This window comes from Hetaerina americana, unplaced genomic scaffold (assembly GCF_022747635.1).
Source record: "Hetaerina americana unplaced genomic scaffold, ioHetAmer1.1.p SCAF_24, whole genome shotgun sequence".
NCBI lineage: Eukaryota > Metazoa > Arthropoda > Insecta > Odonata > Calopterygidae > Hetaerina > Hetaerina americana.
Genome location: NW_027286808.1, coordinates 6,534,124 through 6,559,925, shown reverse-complemented (window position 1 = coordinate 6,559,925; position 25,802 = coordinate 6,534,124). Strand labels below are relative to the sequence as shown.

Here is a 25,802-nt window from a genome sequence, read left to right as displayed (position 1 = left end):
GGAAAAAAGCTTAGTCGAGCCACCATGGATGCATAAGCACCACTATACTACAGACGTAACCATTTGCGAGCCAGAGAAAACAAAATATTTCCATATTTTCTGAGTTGGACTAACTTTCTTGGCTAAAAAATTTTCTACTGTTATGACAGGTCGGAATGAGTTGACTAATTAAGTAAAAGCGAGATATCTAAATGTACAATCAATGAGGAATACAGAGATAGTAACAGGAAATCCAAGAAATTGAACAGATATATTAGATGTTGCCATAAATAGAAAATACATCTAGAAGAAATAGTGGTATATTTAATGTTCAAAACAAATTACGATAAGACATTAGGAAGAATTATAATTACATTCTTCGTCAGACCAAAATTTACTGAAATATAACATTGGTGAAAGTCCTAATGAGTGCTTATTAATGCTTGAACAAATAACCGCAGACGTAACAAACCCACTAAAATGTTGAATAATTTATTATAATTTTCTGAATACCATGGAATCCTCTAGTTTCAATTATGGAGCATGAAAATCTCTTAAGAACTGCTTTTTTTCAGGTCTTATTTCCCAGTTAATCCGGTTCCCAAGATATAGTCAAGTGTATCAAATCAGTAAGACTGGTGACTGACCATTTTGAGAGAATGGGAGAGGGGCAATTACCAAAAAGATCAATGATTAAAGTAAAATATGCTAAGGGAAGATGTAAGAAGATAAGGATTGATGACACAATAGAAGATTTAAGACAATAAGAGTACAATTATAAAAGAGGATAGCAAGTAATGAAAGAGAATGGACGCAGATGCTAAATATGTATGAGAAATTTTCTAAAATAATAAAAAATTAGCTGAAGAAAATAGTGAGCTTAGCCAGAAAGGTTAACTCTGGAGGAGTGATTTAGTCCAAAATAAAATCATCTATCAACTAATTTTATTTGTGTAAAAAAACAGACTTCATTTGCTGCTTTTTTTATTTTTTGTTAACAAATCTGAGTTCAAGCATTGATAGAAAATGAGTTATTTGAGGTAACTGATCTGTGTATTCTATTTATAGACTAAAAAGGTGATTGAAAATCCTTAGAAAGCCAATTCCCTCTCCCTTCAAAGACAAGAGGTGTACACCTGTATGTCTTACCAAGGGATCCTTGACCAATTGCTTGGTTACAAAGCTAATTTACAGAATTACAATGAAATGACTTATTCATTAGATTAACAAATGCATCTAAAAGTAAAACAATAAGAAAAAATTATAAGACCTTAGTCTCATTTGTAGAGTACATATGGAGCTAAGTTTAAATGCCTATAATACAAAGGCAGAAGTCATTATCATGTAATTTTACCCCATTCCCTAACTCAGCCACAGACCACAAGCTAATTACACTAAATTTTTATTTCAGCCTTTCTGTTCATCATATTGATCTCATTTTTGTATCTTTGAGTGGTAAGTCTGCAACTTCTGATTTGTAAATCATTATTATACCTTGAATACTGGTTATGATCATTAGGTATGCCAAAGTTTTCATGTGGAGCTGTAACTGGACTACTTGAAGATGAAATTACTTATCTCAGAAAATTTTCCAGAGAAATAACTCAAATGGCATGAAGGATTATCTAAGGCAAACAAAAGTTTTTTTTATGCACAATTTTTTTAAGTATCAGTACAATTTTTTCTTACACAATACATAATATCCAAGTTGGTTGAATCAAACTAAAAAATGAGGTTTTTAGTTCATGTTAAAACAATCTCAAGGCAAGCATATTAGGCATAAATTATGCCTACCACCAAAAAACAAATCTGACTAGAACACAAAGGCTACATGCAAGTGCTAACCTTGCCTAGTAACCCCATAAATCACATCAGTAATGTGTCTGAAAGTAATGCAATTCTGAAAAGTGACTGAAAATCGACTCATCCACCCAAGTGAGTTCTGCCATGGTCTCAGACTCTAATTGCGTGGTCTTCAAACTACCATCTCATGAGTATCTCCTCAAAACATTTCTATACATTTTTAAAAATCATTTTTTAGCAGTAGTAGTATTTAGGGGAAGCAACCGAAAGCTAAGGTCATTTTCACCATAGGGATGAACAGGAAAGGATATAGGGTGGAGAGAAACCCAGCATCGGCATTCGCCTACTCTTAATGAAAGGCGCTAAGGGATCCGCAGCTTAACATCCCATCCGATGGACAGTGTACTCACTCTAAGTGCCCTCCTAAAAGCGCCTTAAGTAGGGATCAAGATACCTCTGAAAAATATTCGACAACGCTGGGATTTGTACCCGGACCCTCTGAATCATTTGGTCAATATTAATTTTCACCTGGGGGTAACTGAATGGAGCATATTTGTCATTGGGTGTACATATTGGGCTTTTAGTTGTCACTTAATGAATTATATTAATAAAGTTAGACATATTCTGCAGCACTTGATGTGGCAAAGAAAATTCTGTAGTAAAGGAATACCACTGAATCAAGATTTTATATGCAGAATAGATGCTGTACCTAGAAAACACAAGAGGAATGTAATGCCATGGCTAGTGTATACATTCATGTGATCATCACGCCAGGAATCTGTTGCTGAAGCACCTTAATAGTTTACTGTTGCCCTTCAATATTAAGATTAAAGCAAGTTCTACCTACTTCTCTCGCCAATCTCAAAGTGATGGTTAAGATTAGTAAGACATCATTAGCCAAACCTTTATCACCGGTCAGGTCATTTACCATCTGAATACATTTTTCAGTCATAACTAGCCAATGTTGTAAGGATCATAAATCTTCTGAAACACCATCATTCTATTAACCATTTTCTTCTTTAGCAAAGAATTACCCGCATCAACTTAATTACCATTATGTAACTTGAAAAACAAGGCATGATGATAATCTTTTATAGTGCTTTATACAATCACTGTAAGTGTGTATCAACACTGATTTGTTCTTTCTTCAACCACAATTTGAAAATTTTTCAGGCCTCACTTTTTCTAAAACCTTTGACTACCATTTTTTATGGATCTCTGTTAACTTCCACCATGTTCCCCATGTCAGAGACACGGCTGAAATAACTTCCAAATGTAAAGCTACCATCTAAATACAAGTATGCTATCTATTTAAATTGGCTCTCAATCTAATTTGCTCTAAAGCTTACCCTGTGAGTTACCACGGTTTCGGGAAGCAAGGGATGTTGAGTCAGCAGCAAGTCAGGTGATTAACTACACTTGGGAAGTTCACGATATATTTCCTACGGCTATGGTGTTGAATAGGGTGAGGGAATAATGATTCCAAGAAACTGCGAGAGATGCCGCGACAGTGAACTCTAGCGGAGTCGTCCACTAAATGTGCATTACAATGCAAAAATTACAGAGTATAAAAATTATTTGCCTTGACCAAGATTCAAACACGGATACCTCGATTTCCAGCCAAATGCGCAGCAAGTTAAGCTACCGAGGCGTCCTCTTACACCCCAAAATTTAGGGTACTAAAGCACAAAGGCGACAAGGGGTGTTCGAACCACAGACTCACTTTAAGTGCTCTCCACAAAGCACCTCAAGTAGGAATATCACCGAAAAAGATGACGCCTCCAGGATGCGAGCCTGGGTCTTCTGATTGGGAATCCAATACACTAGCCACCAATCCGATCCCCAGTAGTCAGTCTTTCTCCCTAACGTTTACTCCAATTTTCTCCATACATTTCAAAAGCTTCCAATCTATGCTTAGCTTCTTATCTCGAAGCCCTGAGGTTTTGAATCCAGTTAACACTGCGCTTGAGTTTTTTTTCAAAATAAAATGAAGTCAGCACATTTAAATATAACATTTAATGGACCTAAAAAGTTCCAAGGCTCGAAAATTTGGATCCACACAAAATTTCATATACAATATAAAAAATTACATGAGAATTCACAGGAACCACTGCTTTCATTCCCTTCTCCATGACATTACAAATTCACTCCTACCATCTCGATTCAAACACAAACCTGCTTCGGGTTAAGACATTAAAAACTGAAATAATGAAGTGAAAAGGTCTTTTTAAGGATAAGAATGAAAGCAAAAGTTATCACATAAAAATAATACTGCAAAGTATAATAATCTAGCTCTATTGACAAACCGAAATAAAAACATAATGCCTACAGCGCATTCAATAGATAAAATATTTAATGCAACATCGAAATATTATATAATGGGTAATGAGCTACAGTATTTCAATTCTAAAGAAGCCCGTAAAATTACCAGGCTTTTGTCGTCTAAATAGGAGTGACATTTCGTTTTCTACCATTACAAAATGCACTTACAGCAAACGTTTTCTGTTATGAATTTATCACACTATCGTCAAAGCGATATGCTCAAAAATCAAATATATTATTGTCACGATGAGTATAAAATTACTTGTTCCTGTCTCGGAAGCTTTGAACTCAAATCATAAATAAAGGCCTTATGAAATATTATACAGTGGAATGTGACCAAATTGCAAGACAGGTTTAATAGGCAACTAGACTATACTAACATGTTTTTATCCTGCAAATAAAATGCAACCCCCATAATCTTAATACTAAATAATTGTTCAATGAATATAAACATTTACCCTACAGCCTACAGAAGGTTTAACTCGCAAGTGAAAGTTAAAAAGAAGGATACTATTTCTCGTCTTCCATTTAAGCGGAAAATATTACACAAACACCATCAGTGAAATTTCCCACTATTCTTAGCGTCTTTTTTTCTTGTCTTGCTTCCTTCGATGATATATGTGAGGTCTCCTGGGTGTTGTATGGGGACTACTGTGATCAGAAACATCATCTTCGCTCTGTTCTCCGTCCTGGAAAAATAAGAAACTGGTTAGTAAACACAAATAAATGAAAAGCTTATCGCGGTTGAACATACTACATACCTTGCTGGTGTTATCACCAGCCTGCTCTGGTACAATTACAACAGCAGCAATACATATTAGTTGGAATAAGGCACCCAAATATAAACCGCAACGAAGGACGGTGTCGAATAAACTTTCTGTCATTATTTCAAAATCATTCTGCAATTGCACGTACATTGGAACTAGTAATTACGTTTCAATCTTGCTTTAAAACAGGCCAAAACAATTTATACACATTTAAAAAGCTGATACCATTCACAGTATTTTTTCTAAACAATATGCACACAAGGTTAAAAAACACTTATGCTTTCTACAGCCTCAGTTCGTCAGTTGTTTCACGAAGAAACAAAAATAACCGATTTCAAAATGAAAACAAGTTATTGAAACCGTAAAGGCGCAAGATGACTTGAAGGGAGTTGTCGTCAATTCTCCGATATTTTGGCATCTAATATATATATATTTTTAAATTGGTGCAATTTCCTTTAATTTTGAGAAATTTAGCTAGAATAATTTTTGGCCGAACAAGTTTCACATATAGTTGGATTCAAAGTTAAATCCAATGCTTGGTTAAAGAGAATTTCGGTGTGTTCATCTTCCGAGCCTCTTCTGGGCTTAGTAATCCTTTTCTGTAATGTGTCAACGTTATGACATTCGGGAGGGCGTCAGTTGAAAAGAGCGTTAAAATAATTTTAATGCTCATCAAAGCTTTTAATAATGAAGCTGGTGGTGAGGTTTGTAATGCTGAGTAGTGTACTGGTAGGATATTTTATAATCAGCAAATATGTCATGTATGGAAACGAAGAAAATGTAAATCTCATCGATAAAAGACATCAGGAAACCTCTAATTCACCTGCAGCAGATAGTGAAAATGCGGAAGAAGGTCGACACTACCACATAAACATAGAAAATAATCTACACTTGTACACGAGTCCAAAGATTAAACAGTGAGTTGTAAATTTTTATGTATTCAACGAACGTGCTATTTGTAGCGGAAAAGTTGTGATTGATTTTTCTTTGTTTTGGAGGTTGAAAGAAATAGCTGTTGCTGTCGTCGCTTGCGGGGATAGACTTGACGAAACTCTAGTAATGCTAAAGTCTGCGTTGATATTTTCTCAAGTACACTTAAGAATAATTGTCATTGCAGATGACAATTTGATTCCTAGTTTCAGAGAAAAGGTAATTTTATTTTTTCACTTACTTTTAACAGTCGTTTACATTTATTCTAAGACTATCTCACTACATTACAGCTTAAAGAATGGACATATATATTGCCGGACAGATTTGTTTTTGAAGTGCATCCGATCAAATTTCCATTACAAGGCAATACAGAAGAGTGGAGAAAACTTTTTAAGCCATGTGCTGCGCAGAGACTGTTTCTTCCTGTAAGTAAATATATTTTAATTTATCAATACTATTTTACACTTCCATGTTATTAGGTACTGTCATCAGTCTTACCATTTTGAATAATGTATACTGAAATGTAAACTTTTTGAGTTTTGTGAATGTATTATTAAGTGGTTTCAAAGTTTTAATATACCATTCAAAAGGTAAGTTTGAGAACACCAATGGCGATAATTTTATGTACCCTAACTTAAAGTGCACTTTTAATTTGGCATAAAACTAATTTTGCTGGAAAATTTCAGCAAAAATACTTATCTTATTCTCTGCCCATTCGAAGTAGTGGTGGTTAATCCTTTTATACTTATTCAGAATAGGTTTTGAACAGTGTATCATTTTTGTTGTTCTGAAATAAATTTACTCATTAGTCAGAAAAGAGGTAAGTTCCTTGTAAAATTTTCTTAATTAATGTGAAATCCTGATACTTTCTTCGGATATTCAGTAATCTGAAATACATATTATTTTCATCTGAACTTACTTAATATTGTCATATAATACCATATTTTTCATGGAACCACTTCCCTCCCAGGACTACTTTTATTCCAACTTGGAATGTGGTATAGCCCATAAAACAAAGCAAACAAAAACTCATGACACTTCCTCATTATGGAAGTTACCAAATTCACTGGAAAGGATGGTTTGTGTGTTTGAACCCATTCTTGGGAAAGGTATCCTCGAGCCAATTTGAAAGTGCTGTTTAGCTTGATATGAGTTAGAGGTACTGACCATCAGGAGAATATGGCAGGTATAAGAATCCAGGATGTGAGAAGTGAATGAGTATGTGCTTCAGCAAGGGTTTTTCTAGTTGGCACCTATACCACTCACTTTCCCTGACACCTCCACAAGTCCCTTTTCCACCCCTTCCAAGCCCACTCTTCCCATTACCAATTGCATCTGAGTGCCGCGACCTTTAGTTTTCTATGGCTCCCTTATCATTATCATTGTTAATCTATTAATCAAAAGTACTTTTTATTGATCCAACATGTCACATGGGGTTTTGATTGTATTTCATGTATTATTTCCTTCTTCATCTTTTCATACTTTCTACCTGCTTTCATCCCTTCCAAAAAACTTTTTCTCTTCCATCCCCTTTTCCATTTACCTAACATTCTCCCATCTATGATTGCCTTTTACATTCATTCTCTCTAACTTTCTCCATTTCCATCAGCCATTTTTTTCTCCTTGAAATGCCATCTAGGAACTTTCTCTCTTCTACCATATTTAAAACCTTGGTCATTATTCTTCTTTTCGATTCCCCTTAATTTTCTCTAAATTTATAGAACCACAGGAATCACTATGACCGTTGCTTTAAAAGAGTCATTCACTAATGTGTACAGAAATGCAGCATATTTGCACCAGATATTTTACATGTCTACTCAAGTTCTCTTAAACTAAGCTAAAGCTTAAAGCTACCACGGCATCCTGTGACGCTGTGAATTTCTAGGGGCTTTAAAGTAACAAGGTGTAATAAACTTCTGTGGGTACAATGCCAAATAATAATCAGCCTCCTGCCTCAAAGAACAGTTTACAGATTCATGTAGCTCGACATTCCACATCAAAGTCATGACTATTCTTTTGTTTATGTATTTACTTATTGTACTTGCCATTAGTTCCCTTCTTCTTTCAAGTAATTCTTTGGCCAATGCAAATGCATTCCCCTAATACTACATCCCTCTTTCTCCAAAATATTTCCAAATAGATAAACTGTTAATCCCCTCCTACTTTAATGTTAAATTATCATTGCTATTTCTGTAATTTCTCACTCCTCTAGTCTTTCAGTAATTAACCTTCATTCCACACTCTTTACATTGACTCTGTAAAGCATTTAAAAACAATAGTAATTGGTCTAAAAGAACTCAAAACTTTGTTAATTCCACTCAAAAATATATGTAAATAAATATTTTAATGTGGAATAATCAAAGTTTTGAGTTCTTTTAGATCATGGAGCCTTTCCACTAAGTCACCTCTGAAGAAATTTCCCATAAAAATTTTAATTCCTTGGCTGGGTAATTATTTCTTTGTTATCTGCTAACCCAGCTGAATTAATCACCTTGCCACCCACTTTTATTTCTAAATTTAGACCTTCCCTTGCAGCCATAGTATTTCCTCAGCATGTAATGTAAAAGTGCCAGTGGTAATAGACATGCTTGTGTTACTCCCCTGCTTATCCCAATTCTCCCTCATTTATCTTCTTCGAGAGCTACGAAGTGAGTTGTGGTTATTTCACCTTATCTTCAATGCATAATGATGCTGTGATTAGCAACCCTTTTCATTGTCAGTGTTACCTAAAAGCACAGAATCTTCAGCATCAGAACCGCATCTTCCATTATTGATAAAATACCCAGCACTGAAATACTATCATTTGCACATACTCATCAATCTGGACTTGTCTTATCTACTCTTTTACTTGAATTTTTAACGTTATAAACTGTGGCATTTGTTTCTTATGTAGCATTCAGCATTGATAGCTCCTGCCTGAAACTTCTTTGACATTCCTGCCTGGTTCACCATGCAGCTGCCAACTTGCTCAGAGCCTGATATACCTATTTGGCAATTCCATTTTGTTGCTGTCAGTAGGATGCCGTCTTCCCAGGAGTGGTGTCATTTTTGCTCGCATACCCCTAAAATCATTACAGATATTGTCTCTGTTTTGAATGAATTGCTTTAAGTTTCACATCCAGCATGTTTTCTTCTCAGTTATTGATCTCTTTACTCTTTCTTGTCAAGATTCTCATAATTAAATACTTTGAATAGTCATATGTGATGGTGCATATTGAGCTGCTCTAATTAATGTTGGCTGAATCTTTTCCGTTCCATCACTGTACTAACTCCAATGGCTGATGTGTCTGGACAAAAACTGGGCAAGATGAAATTCTTTTGTCGAGTCTCTCACCATTAGGCCTTTGTAGTTCTGGTTTCCTTTGCATGGCCTCCTTGTTAAGGTGATCAACCCATTGGGGCCCAATTACATCTGCATTATTACAATAGGATTAAGTAGGTTCAGTTAAGTTTTATCTGTATGAAAACCATCGTGTACAATCATGTCTGAAACACCATTTAACCAATTTCAATACCTTTAGCAGTGATTGTTAAAAAATGTAATATGAACACCCAGGCATTATAATCGTCACACAGAAATAAGGTTTTATTTTAGATTAGGTACATATAAGTCATGGGTCGTGGTAGTCCAGGGGTAGAGCGTTGGACCACTGACTGGAGGGCCAGGGTTCGATTCCTGGGCAAGCCTCTCTGGGCACCTACAGCTCCACCAAAGCTATGTGATTTTTTGGGTAACAGATCTTCCTAGGAAGCCATAACCGGCACAGGGAAAGGAACTGGCCCCCCTACCCTGATGTATGAATTTCTCATGCTGTTGGGCTGAGTACTGGGTGAACTCTATCATCACTTACGGACCGACCTTCGGGTTGATTACTATGTTTATGGTTTTTTTTAACATAGAATGCATCATGCAGCTGGAATTTAAAACAACCACATTTATTGATTAACTTTAAAGGCATAGTTTATGTAACCATAACCTTAAATCTGCCTTTCCTTGACATAGTACTGCCTGTCAGTTTCTGGAAATTACTGATAATATCCAATTTGATATCATGTAGTCTGTGGCATCAGAATCTTGTTACCAAATACATGAAGCAGTTACTTATCCAGAATAATTATAGGTGTGGCACAAAGAAGTATACTAGGTCCTATACTTTACTTAATTTATATTAATAATTTAACAACATATGTAAAGAGTGACAAAATAATTCTTTATGCAGATGAATTAATCTAATCTAATTAATTTAATCTAATGCTAAGTAACCAGAACAACTCATTATTGGAGCAATGTTAATTTTACTTTTGTTTTCTGTTTTTTTAAATGTTATATTTTACTTTTGTAAAATAACAACATGAAAATAAATAATAAACAGCTAAGCCTAATATATACAAGTCCCATAGCCCTCACATTACTCCTGAATTCCTCCTCTTTGAGTTCATTGTGTTTCTTATTCTTCTAGACGGTGCTTGGATCTGTGGATGCATTGTTGTACGTGGACACTGATACCCTATTTCTGGCACCTTTGGAAGAAATCTGGGAGCACTTCAGTAAGATGAATTCAAGTCAGATGGCTGCGCTAACTCCAGAGCATGAGGATCATGCCACTGGGTGGTACAATCGCTTTGCACGCCATCCATACTATGGACCATTGGGTGAGTACATCGCAGTGTACGCACATCTTTTGATAGCAATTGATATATCCTTACAATTACACAATTATACTCATTCATTGGTCTTTGGGATACATATGTACATAATATTCATGTGCAACTACAGTGAAACCTGTTTCAAGTAGCCCCTGGTGGGTCCAACATATAATGGATGCTTAATATAATATTCTTACCAGTGTGAGTCTAGTTAATAAGTTAGGGAGAACTATTAGTTTGTTCTGTTCTACAATTAATTCATTGCAATCCATAGTTGTAAGAACCATCCTTTTAGTTAGAATATTGGACAATGTATTTGAAAAAATGCTGTATTTAAGGCATTACTCAGAAAATTCTGTTATTAGGTAAAAATACTGTACTCTTTTCTCTTTAATATTTTAATAATAGTAAAATTCTAATAATTAATTTTTGATTAATTATTTTTCTAAGGCTAATTTTTCAGTGTTAGCATAGAGTAAACAAATACAGGAAAAATTCTTTTGTCAATGGTGTTTGAAAACTGAATTTTTTATTGAAAAAATGAAGTGGATTGCCTATGCATTGTCATGACTTCTAGTTTCCTTTTGAATAATCTAAAGAGTCAATATTTTCCAATTCCTAAGCAAAGTAGCCAGTGTATTTACACATCTTAGTGTAGTAGTATTAGTACTCAGCCCCAGTCATTCCTTCCTGACCTATCTATTGCCCCCTAGTTCCCTCCTACTCATCTTGTCCATCCACATTTGTCATTCCATCTTGCCTTCCAGCAACTTTGATGAACCTCTGCCAATCTTCTCGTGTATTGAAGTTGGTTGCCATCACTGTCTATCGCTACCTAATAACCTGTGATAATATTAGTAATATTACAATAATAATGGCTGCAATATCCACATTATGTACATTTCTTCAGCAACTTACATAAGGAATTAACAAATGTGTGGTATCAAAAATAATACCTAATTATAAAAAAATGGGGGTTGTGGTAGTCCAGGGGGTAGAGCGTTGGACTACTGACCGGAGGGCCTGGGTTCGATTCCCGGACAAGCCACTCTGGGCACCTGTAGCTCCACCCAAGCTAAAGTGATTTTTCGGGTACCAGATCTTCCTGGGAAACCATAACCGGCTCAGGGAAAGGAACTGGCCCCGCTATCCTGATGTGTGAATTTCACACGCCATCGGGCTTAGTACTGGGTGAGCTCTACTATCACCTACCAAACCGACCTTCGGGTTGATTACTGTGTTTATGGTTTCTTTTATTAACAAATATTTATCATATTCCTCAACCAGTATTTCTGATTACAATCTTAGGGTAAGGGCCTAATAAAGTTGTTTGTGAACGGTTCACGTTTTAAAAGAAATAATGAAATTGTTATCATTATGAAAGTATGTATTATGATAATTTAAGTGTGTCGATAAAATGATGAAATCATAGTATTAACTCATGTAGAATCGCAAGATTTGTATGATCATCTATTACAAGTTTTTGCCGATTTTGCTATCAGTCAGTGATTAAAACAATTTTTCCTTTAAATTAAAAAAATTTAGTATGAGTTTTTTAATTTAAAAATTTAGTAAATCCAGTTGTCTGCATTTCATATCAGGAAATAACACAGGTATATATGGGCCTTCTTGAAAGGCAGGTTAAGTAAATTTTTCTCCTTGTGAAAAGTGTTCATTTATAGAAAAGTCGTTTTAAGGGAGTTATTGGTGGGTGTAAGTGGTCATTGAGGCAAGTTTCACTGTAATACAAGTTATCCATCCAAGAAAATTTCATAATCAAAGCAAAATTTAAGTAAATGGAAAGCAAAAACTAGATTGAATTATCTAAAAAATTAGTTAAAAAATCTTCAATTTTCCTTTAAGAGCAATGTTTATTACAGTTGTACGACTTTATTTTTCAGGTGTGAACTCAGGTGTAATGCTAATGAACTTGACTCGTATGCGCCATTTTAGTTGGAATGAATATGTTGTTCCTATCTACAAAGAGTACAAGTTGAAAATCACTTGGGGCGACCAGGATATAATTAATATCATATTCCATTTCCACCCAGGTATGCATTTTCTCATGAATTCAATTAATTATGTATATTCTGACTATTAAAATGTTCACCTTTCAAAATTTCATTGCTACAATTTATGTTGTTTGTTATAGCTATGGGTGACTCAATAGCTTTTGCCTTAATTCATTCTAGTTTAATATGAGTGCAAGAATAATGTTGAAAAAAATGATTAAGCAGTTGCTGACCATAGTAAAAACTATGCATTCAGCCAATAGTAGCTGAATAATACATCTACTTGAAAATCCAAAGTTTGTTTGTTGTTCCCGACTTAGTCATGGGTGATCTGTAAACCAAAACAATATGTAATCGGTTCACGGAATATCCACATCATATGTGTAAAATGCACCATTTTATAAAAATATATCAGTTCTTACAAATGCTTGCTGTCATTGACCTCAACATGATACTTGAGCATCACATCACAAAATCCTATGCATAGTGAAAGGAAAATGGTATACATCTTAATTGAAAATAAAATATTTATTCATACACAAGTAAGCATGCACATATTAATGCACGAATAAGTATTTATACGTGCATGAAAGAGGCTCGTCATTGGAAATTATAGAGTTATTTCTCTGGGAAAGCTTTTTTTGAGTCAAGTGGGATCTTTCAAGTTCTTGTTTTACCTTTCTGATTTACTCTACTCAACTGTTTTTATTTCAGACAAACTTTACATTTACCCATGCCGGTATAATTTCCGTCCTGACCATTGTATGTACATGAGTGTCTGTGCAAGTGCTGAGGAAGAAGGTGTGGCTGTCTTACATGGAAATCGTGGTAGTTTTCACTCAGAGAAGCACATGGCATTTAGAGCTGTATATCGAGCTATGGAAGAGGTTAGTAGAATGATTTTCAGGTATGATGGCTGAACAATATCATACAATTTACTTCAGAGGCATCAGGTATAAGGAAATTGGACGTTAGTCATAATTTGAGAAATGGTAAAATTAATTTTACAATATGTGCAAGTGTGGATAAGGTTATGGTTCTCTAAAATAAAGGGGGGACAAAGAGCAAGAGCCTTGAATTAAATGCATGCATGGATTTTTGGGTTTTAAAGTGTGCAACTACCACTAGATGAATTTTAAGCTTTAAGCAAAAACATTTTTTACTGACTGTGCAAGGATGTGAATGCTACAGTCCATAATTTCACTCAGGCCCTTTCTTTAAGCTCTCTACTCTTCCTGAGACTACTCCTATATTTGTCAACCTTAACAATTCCTTCAGTGGCCTTCTCCATCACTTCATGAAGAATTATCTCAGTAGGTGTTCTGGAGTTAAATCCTTCTTACTGTATATTGTTGATTGTTAAAATAGTCATGACTGATGCTGATATTTTGTTTTATAATGAAATATGCAATTTATTTATATTTTCCCGTCATTAGCAGAATGTGAAGTAATGGAAGCATCCTCTTATTTTTCTATTAAGCTAGGCATGTCAGTGAAGTTTTAGGAAAAAGTGGCCCATGCTCTAGGGAACTATTTCTCAAAATTCTGAATCAGTTTATAAATTTGCAGTCTGAAGAACTAGAATGTTTTAATGGCAACAAATATCATCCTGCATTGTAACACCTACAAATATACATATCAAGGGATGTGATATAGAATGTTTTACATTTTGTTTACAAATTTTTTAGATAAACTGTTAAGTGCCATATACTTTTGAGAAATGGAACCCCAATTTTGATCCTACCATATTGTTAATACAATTGATTTTCCCCTACTTCTTTGCAGTATCAACTTGGTACTGATCCCTACATGAACCTACTCGTTGTCATGAGAAAGTACTTGGAGGAAACAACAAGTTCAAATTGCGGTAAAGTAAATCATATATTTACCAAAGCGGCTGAAAAATTTATAAGGGAGGGTGACTTCATTGAAGAGGAAGAGCAAGAAGAGGGAGAGTAAATGAATTCCCAGAAGTTATAGCTGCATTTCTCATTTTCCCCACAAAGAGGAGGTAGGTCCAAGTCACAAGTTTCTGCCTCGTGTAGTCAGGATCGGGATTCATTAGTAGAAGATCATATTCCAAAACATCTCTTTGTCTCCCCCACCCTTGAACTGTGCATATGCTAGATTTTCCTGCTTGGGAAATAAACCTCTACTATGAACAACAAAGAGTTGAATCCCAAAGTCTTCTTTATCTGTTGATACCAAGGGTGTAAGGGTGGCAGGTGGGAAGTGAAAAATGATACAGCCACCAGAGGAAAGGGAACATGCTTCGGCTACTTTGTTTAGAGAAATCTTTGTGAAAAATTTCTCGCCTTGTTGATCAGTATTGTTTATTGTTTGTTAGTTTATGCCCTTTAAGCTTTCAAAATATGTGTACCAAGAGAAAGTACTGAATTTTATTCATTTGGTTGCCATGGTTCTCTAGTGAATGTGTAAAAGTGCTATTTGCACATATTTGTTACCTAGAATACTAACATGAGTACAAAACATTTAAATGGGAGAAGTGACATAATGTGGTGCCCATTATTTGATAGCCCAGTTAAGGCAGCTACAGATTCTTAAATTATTTAAAGCAAACCAGGTCATCTACAGGTTTATTCTTGCCTTGCTAGCTTTTTTACGATAACATGATTCGTGATAAACGTCTAATCCCTTTCACCGAAAACATCTGCATGTCATTTCCTGTGAAAACTTTTATTGTTGCTCTTATAATCACTTGAGCTTGCCAGTGCATTTTATAGTTCTATGTACAGGTTATTGATGTCACTTATAAACCACTGAATATTTTTCTACGAAATAATTGTGATTTTTACAATTCAGATACCCTTTGCAAATAAATGATAAGTTTTGTATATAAAATTTAATTATGTAGGCCATATTAGTTTTAGAAGTTTCCATTGATTTTCACAGCAAAAAACTTAATTTTAATGTTAACCTTGTTTGTGAATAGTGTTGGGAAAGTGTACATATACAGAAAATTGAGTGGACATTTTTAAGTGTAAAATTGTTCTACACTTGGACCAAAATGATTTTTTTAAAGTAGTTGTTGATCGTTTTGGCTGTGGCATATAGAAAATTTGAGTTCCTGGGGCAAGCTGAAATTTGTTTATTTTCTTTACCCAAAGCTCAGGTGGGTTAATCAGTACCTGGCCAAGGTTTATGTGGGTAATGAGGAATTACATTTTTGAAGTGACTTAGTAAAATGAAAGAGCAGATATCTACTTCCAGGTTTCAATTTATGATTTCCTAGTATGTTCTAGTCATTGTCAGACTCATTACGAAGTACCTAGCTCCAAATTTTCATGTTTATCAAAATTAAAGATCATATTTCTGAACTCCAACATCGCATCCCCTCTCAGGTACTGTCTAATTTACAGCAACTCATGTCTGTGGGTCGGCTATGATTCAGGAAAAAGCCAATGTCAGCATTTTTTTTGTCCTTAAATGAGCAGATTTATTACTAAATTCTAATTCTTAAATAAGCATGGCTGCCTTTACAATGTAACTAAATTAAGTTCTTCTTAACATTGACTATAGTTAATAATGGTTTTCACAGCATTATTCATATTTTCTGTATGTTTCAAATTAGCATAAATATTGTCATAGGCCTTACAGAACTTGTGCTATAGACTTTGCAACTCTACCCAAACTTTAATTTACTGAGATTTCTAAGAAATACATTGGAAGAATGCTTATAAAAAGTTGTGGTTTAAGGTTCAGAAATGTGAAAGTAATTTTTCTCTTTGATGTTAAAGATCCTAACTTTATGCAATGCAAAGTTTTACTGGAAATTTTGCTACGGTAGCAGGATTATATAGTTATACAGTATCAAATTTTGAGAGAGCCTTGGTCAACTTTATTGCCCACTTGAAGCTTGTTGACAGCTATCCATCTGAGCTTACCCAAAGTTCAAAATATGCTACCTGCAACAAATGACAAAAACTCTTGTGCATATGATGGATAATACCTAATGAAATTTTCCCATAATAAGAAGAATGAGAGATTAGATTCACCATACTACTGCTATTATTTTTAAAATCAGGTCTTGCTAACTTAAACTGTTATATATGTGAAAAATTTTCAGTGATTGAAATTGGTACTAAATCAGTTTATGATAGTGAAATTGATAGAACAAGACAAATGTTTAAAACATTTTAAAAATAAATCATGCAGTTGTCGCTTTGAGCTATCTAAATGGATGTTTGTAGTACATACATGGAAAAAGTGCACAACATTCTTTTTTTTTATCGTCAATGTTTGCTTGTGAATGTAAACTGATTGTTGTTAAATTTGCTAAAACTAATTTACAGCTTATTAGGCAGGTCAGCACATTAACTGAGGAATTTAGCACTTTGGTGTGAAAATAGTTGCTGTGCACAAAACAATTACTTTTCTTACATTGATAAATCTTATCATTATGGTAATGACCAGGGAGTAATAGATTTTAAGCATAAGTAGACAATATTTTTGGATCTTACTTCTTAAAATATTGTAATGAAAATTAACTGTGAAGGCTTACCATCCTCTCTTCAGAAAGGGTAAAACACGATTGTCAGTGAAGTGATGGCAATGATCCATATCATGTCAGTTGGTAGGGATGCCAATCATGGGATGAAATAGTATGCATCAAATTCATTCTGTATATTTTATGAAGTAATCTGTATAAGTTTTATGAATAGATATCTGATAAATGGTAGCTTCATCAGTTGTTTATTCATAAGATTATACCCAGGCCAAATTTAATTTTGTAAAATGATCATTTGTGAAGAAGTGATGCGGTAAGATTTGAAAGGGAAAATGCATTCCCACGTTCATTTTACCTCTAGTCTGTAGCTAAGAGTGTGTGAAGTTGTACTAATGGTCTAAATAATTGTCAATTACATTTCTTAAATGCAATGTTAAAAGGGGAGTCCTTGATTATTGTTGCTCTCTACTCACAGTGGGTAACTTTTATTTGTTCATTTTGTTGATGTTGAAATGTTTTTATTTTCAAGCTCTATTTGTTATGTAGAAATATTTTTCATGACATCATTTCGGCTCATTATTATTAACAGTAGTCAATGGGGTTAGGGTAGACTTTTGATGAACTCTAGCCCTACATAATACTACACCTGTAAGCCCTAACTAGAATGATGCAAAATTCACTCAAACCTCATGTTTTGTATTACAATAACTCATGCTATCTACCTCAATTAATTCCATCCATAATTACTATTCTGTTCCTCCCTCCACCTCATTGTCCTGACATTCTCCATTCTACTACCGTTTTTGGCATTTCCTGGTCACTTACAAGTTTCTCCTGTCCTTTATAATAGAGACAAAAACTCTAGCAATTTTTCACTTAATAATACTTATTATGTGGAAAATTGCAAGAGTTTTTGTCTCTGTTGTGTGGAATGGTTCCACCACATCACACCTGAATCTGTAATTTATATATCCTGTCCGTTGTTCTTATCATGTCTTCTTTGAATTTTTCCCAACAGCAGACTCTTTGCTGCTACCATGTCTAGAACATATACAGGGTCGCACCCAAAAGTGGTAGGACTGATTTTTTTACAAGAATTTTATTGACGATATACTTATATCGACTTAATAATCTTCAAAGTATGCTCCTTGAGCTGCTACACACTTAGTATAACGTTGCTCCCATTCCCCGTACGCCTGCTGGAAATTTTCTATGGGTATGCCATTGATGACCCTCGTCAAAGCCTCTTGAACGGCCTTTATCGAGTCAAAACGTGGTCCCTTGAGCTGTCTTTTCATCAGGGGGAAGAAGAAGTCCGGTGGTGCCAGATCGGCAGAATAGGGCGGGTGCGGCAACGTGGCAAAGCCGTATTTGGCCAGGAGCTGTCTGACGACGAGCGCACCATGGCAGAATTTTCGGCACCATCTTGGCGCACACCTTGCGCATGGCTAAATCCTGTAAAATAATGCGTTGGACGTTGGATGCAGGCAGACCCAACTGGTCTGCAATTTCTTTACTGGTTAAGCGTCGGTCTGTGTTCAGCAGTGTCATCACTCGGTCCACATTCGTGTCGGTTCTTGCTGTCGACGGCCGTCCGGAGCGATGGTCGTCTTCAACGAGCTCCCTAACCTCTTTAAACAACTTGTGTCACTCAAATACTGTGGAACGGTTTAAGGCAGTGTCCCCATAAGCCTGCTTGATCATATCGAGGGTCTCAGTTGCCGTCTGCCCGAGTTTCGCACAAAACTTCACGGAATAACGTTGCTCTAAATTCAGATTCATTTTGTTTTTCGACGCGGACAAAAAACTTGCTTCACTAAAAACGGTGTCCTCACTCAACGACAGCCCGCAGGCGACTGAGGTCGGTGTCGGTCTGTTGCTAAGAGCCCCCTCCACCTTACCCTGCCAGGCAGACCCCCCTCCACCGCTCCGTTCAGGCCAGAGAAAATCAGTCCTACCACTTTTGGGTGCGACCCTGTATATCATGCACCCTTGAAGGTTTGTCTCAATTCTTAAAGCATGTATATAATGCCAAAGTGAATATCTTCGTATCAACAAATTGGGCAGATTCCCAATAAAAAGTACCGGAAATTTTTAACTTAAAGTGCCCCAATTCTGTTGGACATTTGCCATCCACAGTGATCCCTGACCCTGATAGTGCCTTTTTGTAGTGCTAAGAGGCACTTAAAACCAGAGAATTCAACCTCTGTGATGTTATGTATTCCACTTGGGTCATGTGAAAATTATGTGTTCACAGTTCATGAAATGGTCTGTGAATACACTGGCTCAATTTCCAAACCCATACAGCGCAGGGGTGCCACTCACAATCTATAGCTCCTCTCCAATCCACAGAAGGGTCTCCATCAATGTTTGGAATAATAGTGGATGGCTAAGGGTCAATGCAGTTCAGCCTTGAAAGTGAAAGGAATTGTGCTGATGTAAGTTATGTTTTCTTTAATGCTTTAATGACGTCTCTCCATCTGCATATTTGTCTGTATCAAGTTAAACGTTTTCCTGTTTGAGAATTTCACATTTGTCTCTTCCATGTGTTTAATAGTATTTTTTTCTGTGTTAAAGGCAATTTAATGTGCTAATGCTCCAAGGTATAGCTTTAGTTAATGATGACTTTGTAAACATATGAGGATGTTACTCCAGGAATGTGATCAAACAGTACAATTGATATACCATATTTCCCAGCCCATTAGGTGCACCTTTTTACTCTAAAATCAACGTGCGTCTTATGGGCATAACTTCGGCCTATAAGCACAAGCCAATTAGCTGGAAAAATACTTACTTTCAGGAATTTTTTCCCACATCAAGCATAGAAAATGGTTGTCTTGATTACAAATATCGGTAATATCACTCTTAAGTCAGTGGTAAGCAACAGAGTTTGAGTATATTGTTGAAAGTACTTCCTAAAAAGACAAATCGTAAACATATACAGTGTGGCCTGTTTAGTTTCATTTCATATGTGGTGCTGCCACTCAACTTAATATATGCAGGGCTAACGGGGATGTTGCCCCTTTGCTCATGCATACACACATTATATCACTCCTGATAAACTCGGAGTCTACAGGTACTCAATCTTAAGAAGGACCCGATAAGAGTCATAAATGCATATCAAATGGTTGCTAATAATGCAAATTTGATAATATGAATCTAATAACAGAAACTAAGTATTGCATAAAAGTTAAAATGATAATAACATCATGGGGTCTTAATAGAGAAGATTGTCATAAAGTATTGCAGTTGTATTTGAATTCATGAATAATGCCCCAGAGCATGGAAACAAGGCAGCTTGGGATTGGGATGGTGAGGTGGTTAATGTACTTGCTTCCCACCCAGAGGCCTGGGTTCGAATTCTGGAGGCGACATCTTTTTCGGCCATATCCCAATCCCTACTTGAGGTACTTAGTGGAGAGTACTTTGCGTGAGTATGTCATTCGTCCGATGGGACGTTAAGCTGCAGACCCTTTGGCACCTTTTCGTTAAAGTAGGCTAATGCCAAAGTCAGGTTTCTTTTCATCCTTACTCCTTTCCCATCCATCTCTAATGGCATAAATGACCTCAGCTGTCGGTCAGCTCCCTTAATCTACTACTTATACAAGGCAGCTTAAAGGCATTTTGACCTATTGATGTCAAATTCCTGGAATTCTACGATGAACGAACATTGATGTACTTTTACCTGCTCATTTTTCAATTTAACAATTCAAATTTCTTCATACATAAGTGCAACATTAAAATACTTTGATCCTTTTCTGCCCAATCCAAATATTTTTCCTATTTCTAATGTTAAAACTCAGGGTGCATTTTATGGGCCAGGATGTATGGTATTTTTCGATATTTGGCCATAATTCATTCCGTTGAGAAAAGTTACCTGGTATTAATTTTCAAGGTTTATACTGACTAAAGATTTCATATATGATTCTTCCATAGAAATAAAAATAAGTGTTTTTCTTTTACCCTTTGTTCTCAATCACCTCCAAAGTCTGTATAATTCTATTGCTTTTTTAAAATCAGTACCTATGTTGCCATTTTCCAAGGTATGCCAACATTTATTTATTATCCTTTTAACCCAACTTACTCTAAAAATGTAGTTAATGCATGGGTGCTGAACAGCAGCACAGAATTATAATGCACATTGCCTTGCATCCTTACTCTACAAGTTTTAATGGCTATTCCTCAAAAATTTTCCAAATGAGTTACTGTCTGCATACAAATGATCTAAATGACCTTTAATTATATAGTTATGCAATGTAGTGATCAGATGTGTGGAACTGCCCATGGTTAGCATGGAACTTAAAAGTGGCCATATTAAGATACTGAGACACACATGATGGAATTCCCAAAGTTACACTAATTGCATAAATTTTTACTTCCAAAAACAATTTAGTGCCATACCTGGCAAATCAGTATGAAAACATATTTTTCTCGATTGTTTTGTTTAGTGTAAGGAAAAATTTCCATTAGCATCAATTGGATCACAGTACCTAACACACACCCACCTTTTTTATTCATGGAAGAATGTTTACCTTTTCATCCACCTGAACAATCTGAAAGCCTCTCTTTTTATTAACCCTCCTGTCTACATAGTTTTAGTCGTAAAATTTTCACTCAATGAAGTATTAGGCATATTTATCATTTATAGTATTACATTTTCTTACATTACTTTCAGAAATAATATTTAAGTGGCACCTCTTGTATCAGTTGTTTACATAGCATTAGGTAGCCATGAATGAGAAGTGTGTTTGCTCAGACTCTTCTATTGTCCTTCATCACTGTGTTCAAGAGGACTGTCACTCACTTTGAGATTATTGAAAATAAGAAAGTCAAATTAGTAGATACACATTTCGAGATAAACCCACTATTTTTGTGATCAACCTCTAGTGCATTAGATATTTTTTGTTTTTAGTTTCAAAGCTGGTGTTGTTCTCTCGAAAAGATGTAGCATAATTACATTGGATTTTTAAGGAGAAGTTTATCTGTTTAACAGTTTTTGTAAATTTTATAGTAACTGCAAATGAAGGACTCCCTTTTTGTTGATTGCAGATACTGCTTTATAAGTGTATGGTATATATCTTTTAAACCTATAAATGTGTTCTTTGGGAAAGTTTTTTTTGTGATTTTAGGAGTAATTATTGATTTTGTATGGGTGTATAATGTTAAACTGATAGCATTACTGAATCATTGATTTGGTCACTATGTCTCAAAAATCAAAGATATAATTTTTATTCTTGTGAAATTATTCATAATTTTTTCTTGATTTAGTTTGTATGGTTGTGGCAATCATAAGAGTTACTCAAATAATTATGCAAGTGACTCCTGTTATGCCAGTTGACGTGCAAACATAATATTGGCCTTAAACGCATCCGAAAGGTCAACAAGATGCCGTCATCTCTTGATGCCACAGCTTATTCTTTTCTCTTTACGCCATTGTAATTTCAATTATTTAGGCTGTTAAAATTTAGTCTATTTTGGAGTGGTGGTTATTTATATTTAATTTGCTTGCAAAAACTTGGGATGCCGAAAAAATGGGCTCTTAATCATCTCATGCTGAGTTTTTGTGACTTTACAGCCCAGGTAAATTGCACCTGTTGTAAAGCACTATGCTGGAGAGTTAAAAATTCAAGCCAAAATGATCAAGTGGCATATGGGGCCCATTGAGCCACTGTTCACGAAATTCCTAAATTTACTTCAGATCTGCTTGAATTTTTTGTTGGTGTAAAATATTCCTGTGAGCAGTTCTCAATTCCTATCTTCATTTTAAGGATTAAGTTCTTGAATCTCAGTTGGAACATGCTTTCCCTCAATATTCTCATGATTGGGTACTATTTACCACCCAATGGCCTTTTTTTCTGAATTAGTGGAAATTGCTTATTGTTTGAAACTTTTTTCTCTCCCTGGATATAGGTTATTTGCAAATTTGGAATAATCTAGAATTCCAAGCAAAACATAGGTTTCAAATAAGATTTATTGTCTGTTATTTACTTTTCTTGGATGTTTAATATGGAGTCATATCATAATGATATCCACTTGTAACATTGCTAACAAAAGCATAAGCTGTTGTACTTATTTCTAGATTTTAAATGAAACAGGGACCAGCTTCTCATTTTCAAGAGGAATTGCCGTTGCAGTGGCAGTTGGTGATAGCACATTAAGAACTCCCAAACTTTAAAAGTGGGTTAATTGTTAATCGAATGCAGAGATGGATTTCATTTTAATACTGCCATTAAATTACCAAAAAATGAACAATAGGTGTTACATAAAAATACACTTCTGCTGACATTAGTTATATGTGTAGTGGTATTGAAAAACTTAATTTCTGTAATAGGTACCTAGAGGAATGGAGTAGATCTTTGGGTTTGACCTTAGAATTCATACTGTAATGAATAAATTGCTCTCTTTCGAGTTTTTTAGTATTTTTTATCAGAAATGCAACTGTTTTAATTGGTACATACATATTTGAAAAGTTTTAGTTTCAATTTAGAACTATTATATTATTTTGAAGAGAATCAATGGAGAGGGTATGTGTTACGATAAGTATTAAATCCTTATTAAATATTTATCTGGAGACAACATCTTTCTTTTGTTTCAATTTATGTCCATTCCATTAGATTGGTACCCCATGGGAGATACATTCCCTTTTAACAATGAGCTTACCTGGAAAGCGTAAGCTATTTAGCAGTCTACCTCTTCACATTGGAAACATTGAAAATCAAATATTATTTTCTATAACTTGCTGTGTGATTATGGTAGGTTTGCATGTGAAGTGATAATCATTGAATCGATTAGGTGATTTCATCAAATTTTAATGTTGGCAGAGCACATAACTAGGTTTTGCATTGTGTTAGGCTACTTTAAAGATGCAGTTTTATTGTAACTACCTCGACCTTCGGTGAAACCTCTGGATTGAATAAGGCTCTTGATGTTTAGATATGTAGTGGTTCTTGGAATCAGCTTGATGATGATTTGTTAACTTTATACTGCAATAATTCTTTTTGTAAGATCACTACAAAAATGTTTGCTACAAGAGTGTGTGATACTTGGCCTATTGGCTTGAGTGATCTCTTATTTAGTTTATATTAAAATTTATTCTAACTATTTTCCGGGTAAATTCTTGTGAAATATCAAACCTATGTCTTTGGATTGACCTTTATACATGGAGGAATATTTGTACATTTTTATTTAGTCAATAAAATCTTTATAGAAGTTTTTAATTGTTTTGGAAATCAGTTCCTTGGTAATGTTTAACCTTCTTAAATTAAGTTTTTAGAGGAGTTGTTTTGTTTGAATTTTTTAATTCTCTTTTGACTTCACCATTCATCCCGTCACTTGTGCTTAACTTTTCACAGGAAACCTAGCAAAACATATGCCAAATAAAATAGGGATAATAAATATTTGCTCTTGAAATTATTATGATTGCTTATAAATGGTATGTAATTCCCAAGGGTAAAATTTTACTAATATTTTGAGAGGATACCCACCAAAATATTTGATGGATATTTACCATTGGAATGAAAATTTCTTATTCCTTAACCATTTGGTCCTGTGGTGCGACCTTTGAGTTGAATGTAGTTAGTTTTTTTTAAACGTGTTAGAATTAATAGTGTTAATGTTAAAAGGAAATCTCTCCTATGGACTTATGGAGTGGGGTGTTTGGAAATGAAATATTTGATGGATGAGAGACCTTCATAGGGGATTTAGACACAATTATGGCGACCTCAATGGTCGCCATAATTGTGTCTAGCAGAGATTGAGGGGTTGGGGACGATGGTCAACTAATGCCGAGATGAGTTTTTCGGAGAAACATTGGTTAGGCCTGGATTGTTGAATTTATGAATTTTTGGAGGAGTGTAGAACCAAGGGGTTCTAGAATTTGGTGGGGAAAGAGTTGGGATGTCTTTGTTGGATAAAACTTCAAAGGGACCTCTTGTCTCTAAGGAAGGATATGCTTTTCATGAAAGTTAGGGTTTGGACTAGTCAGGGTGGCCTGAGTATGTTGTAAGGCTTACTGAAAGAAGCATGGTAGCGAGACTGATATGGAAAAAATTTGCAGATGAGGTGATTCTTATTTTGCAATTATTAAGGAGCATGATTCATTATTAAACATAGGAAGAAGAGAATTAGCTATTCAGTGGGTAAATTGCATATAATGCCAGAAAAGTGTGAGGAAATAGAGTGGGACAGGAGAGAATTGGTGAGTTGTAAAGGGGGAATGAGTAATGAAGATTGGATAGGTTTTGCATCTGAGTTGATTGTAGCATTTCTGCATGGGTTTGTGAGTAGTTGAGGATATAGATAGGGGTTTAATGCTTTAGAAATGCAGATAGATCAGCAGGTCATTTCACAATTTATGGTTCTTCAATGTCAGCAAAATCATGTTAGAAAAATAATTTTTACTATGTGGCTTATTTTAAAATCTCCAACTAAAATAGCCACTATGCCTGTTAGCTAAAAAAGGAAATCATGGAAGGTAGATAGTAATCTTTGTCTTAAACTAGTTCAATCATTGCCTGCAATTTTACATGGCCATTTTATATTTACTTTATAAAAAATCAATTCTAAAAATGAATGATATATTACACTATTATTACTACTATTGAATTGATTATGATAACCTTTTTAACTTAATAAAAAGGGGCTAACTTAATCCGTTTCATTTTTGCATATAATATTACGAATCGTTGTCCTGCATGTTTGGATAATATTGGTAGGTGTTCAGGAAATATCTCAAATATCCATTCAAGCCAAATTTTAAGAATCCGACAAATGAAAGTAACTATCAAAAGCAGTAATTATAATGTGCAAGAATAGTGTATACATTAAAAAATAAAAGAAAGTGTCATCAGTGTGGTGAAATGATGATTGGTCTCT

The 25,802-nt window shown here is 35.0% G+C and overlaps 2 protein-coding genes across 2 annotated transcripts; one reads left to right on the top strand and one right to left on the bottom strand.

Moving 5' to 3' along the window:
• Positions 1 to 3,780: 3,780 nt before the first annotated feature.
• LOC139689489 (protein anon-73B1) lies at positions 3,781 to 5,162 on the bottom strand. Its single transcript, XM_071586643.1, has 2 exons — positions 4,866 to 5,162; positions 3,781 to 4,793 (listed from the first exon to the last, which is right to left on the bottom strand). Exons 1-2 carry the CDS (start codon positions 5,019 to 5,021, stop codon positions 4,683 to 4,685), a joined length of 267 nt encoding a protein of 88 aa, XP_071442744.1. The 5' UTR covers positions 5,022 to 5,162; the 3' UTR covers positions 3,781 to 4,682.
• A 129-nt stretch (positions 5,163 to 5,291) lies between these two features.
• Positions 5,292 to 17,235, top strand: LOC139689487 (glucoside xylosyltransferase 1-like). The gene is made up of 7 exons (XM_071586640.1): positions 5,292 to 5,788; positions 5,870 to 6,020; positions 6,092 to 6,226; positions 10,262 to 10,454; positions 12,350 to 12,499; positions 13,175 to 13,347; positions 14,246 to 17,235. The coding sequence occupies exons 1-7, from the start codon at positions 5,559 to 5,561 to the stop codon at positions 14,417 to 14,419; spliced, it is 1,206 nt and encodes a 401-aa protein (XP_071442741.1). The 5' UTR covers positions 5,292 to 5,558; the 3' UTR covers positions 14,420 to 17,235.
• Positions 17,236 to 25,802: the final 8,567 nt, after the last annotated feature.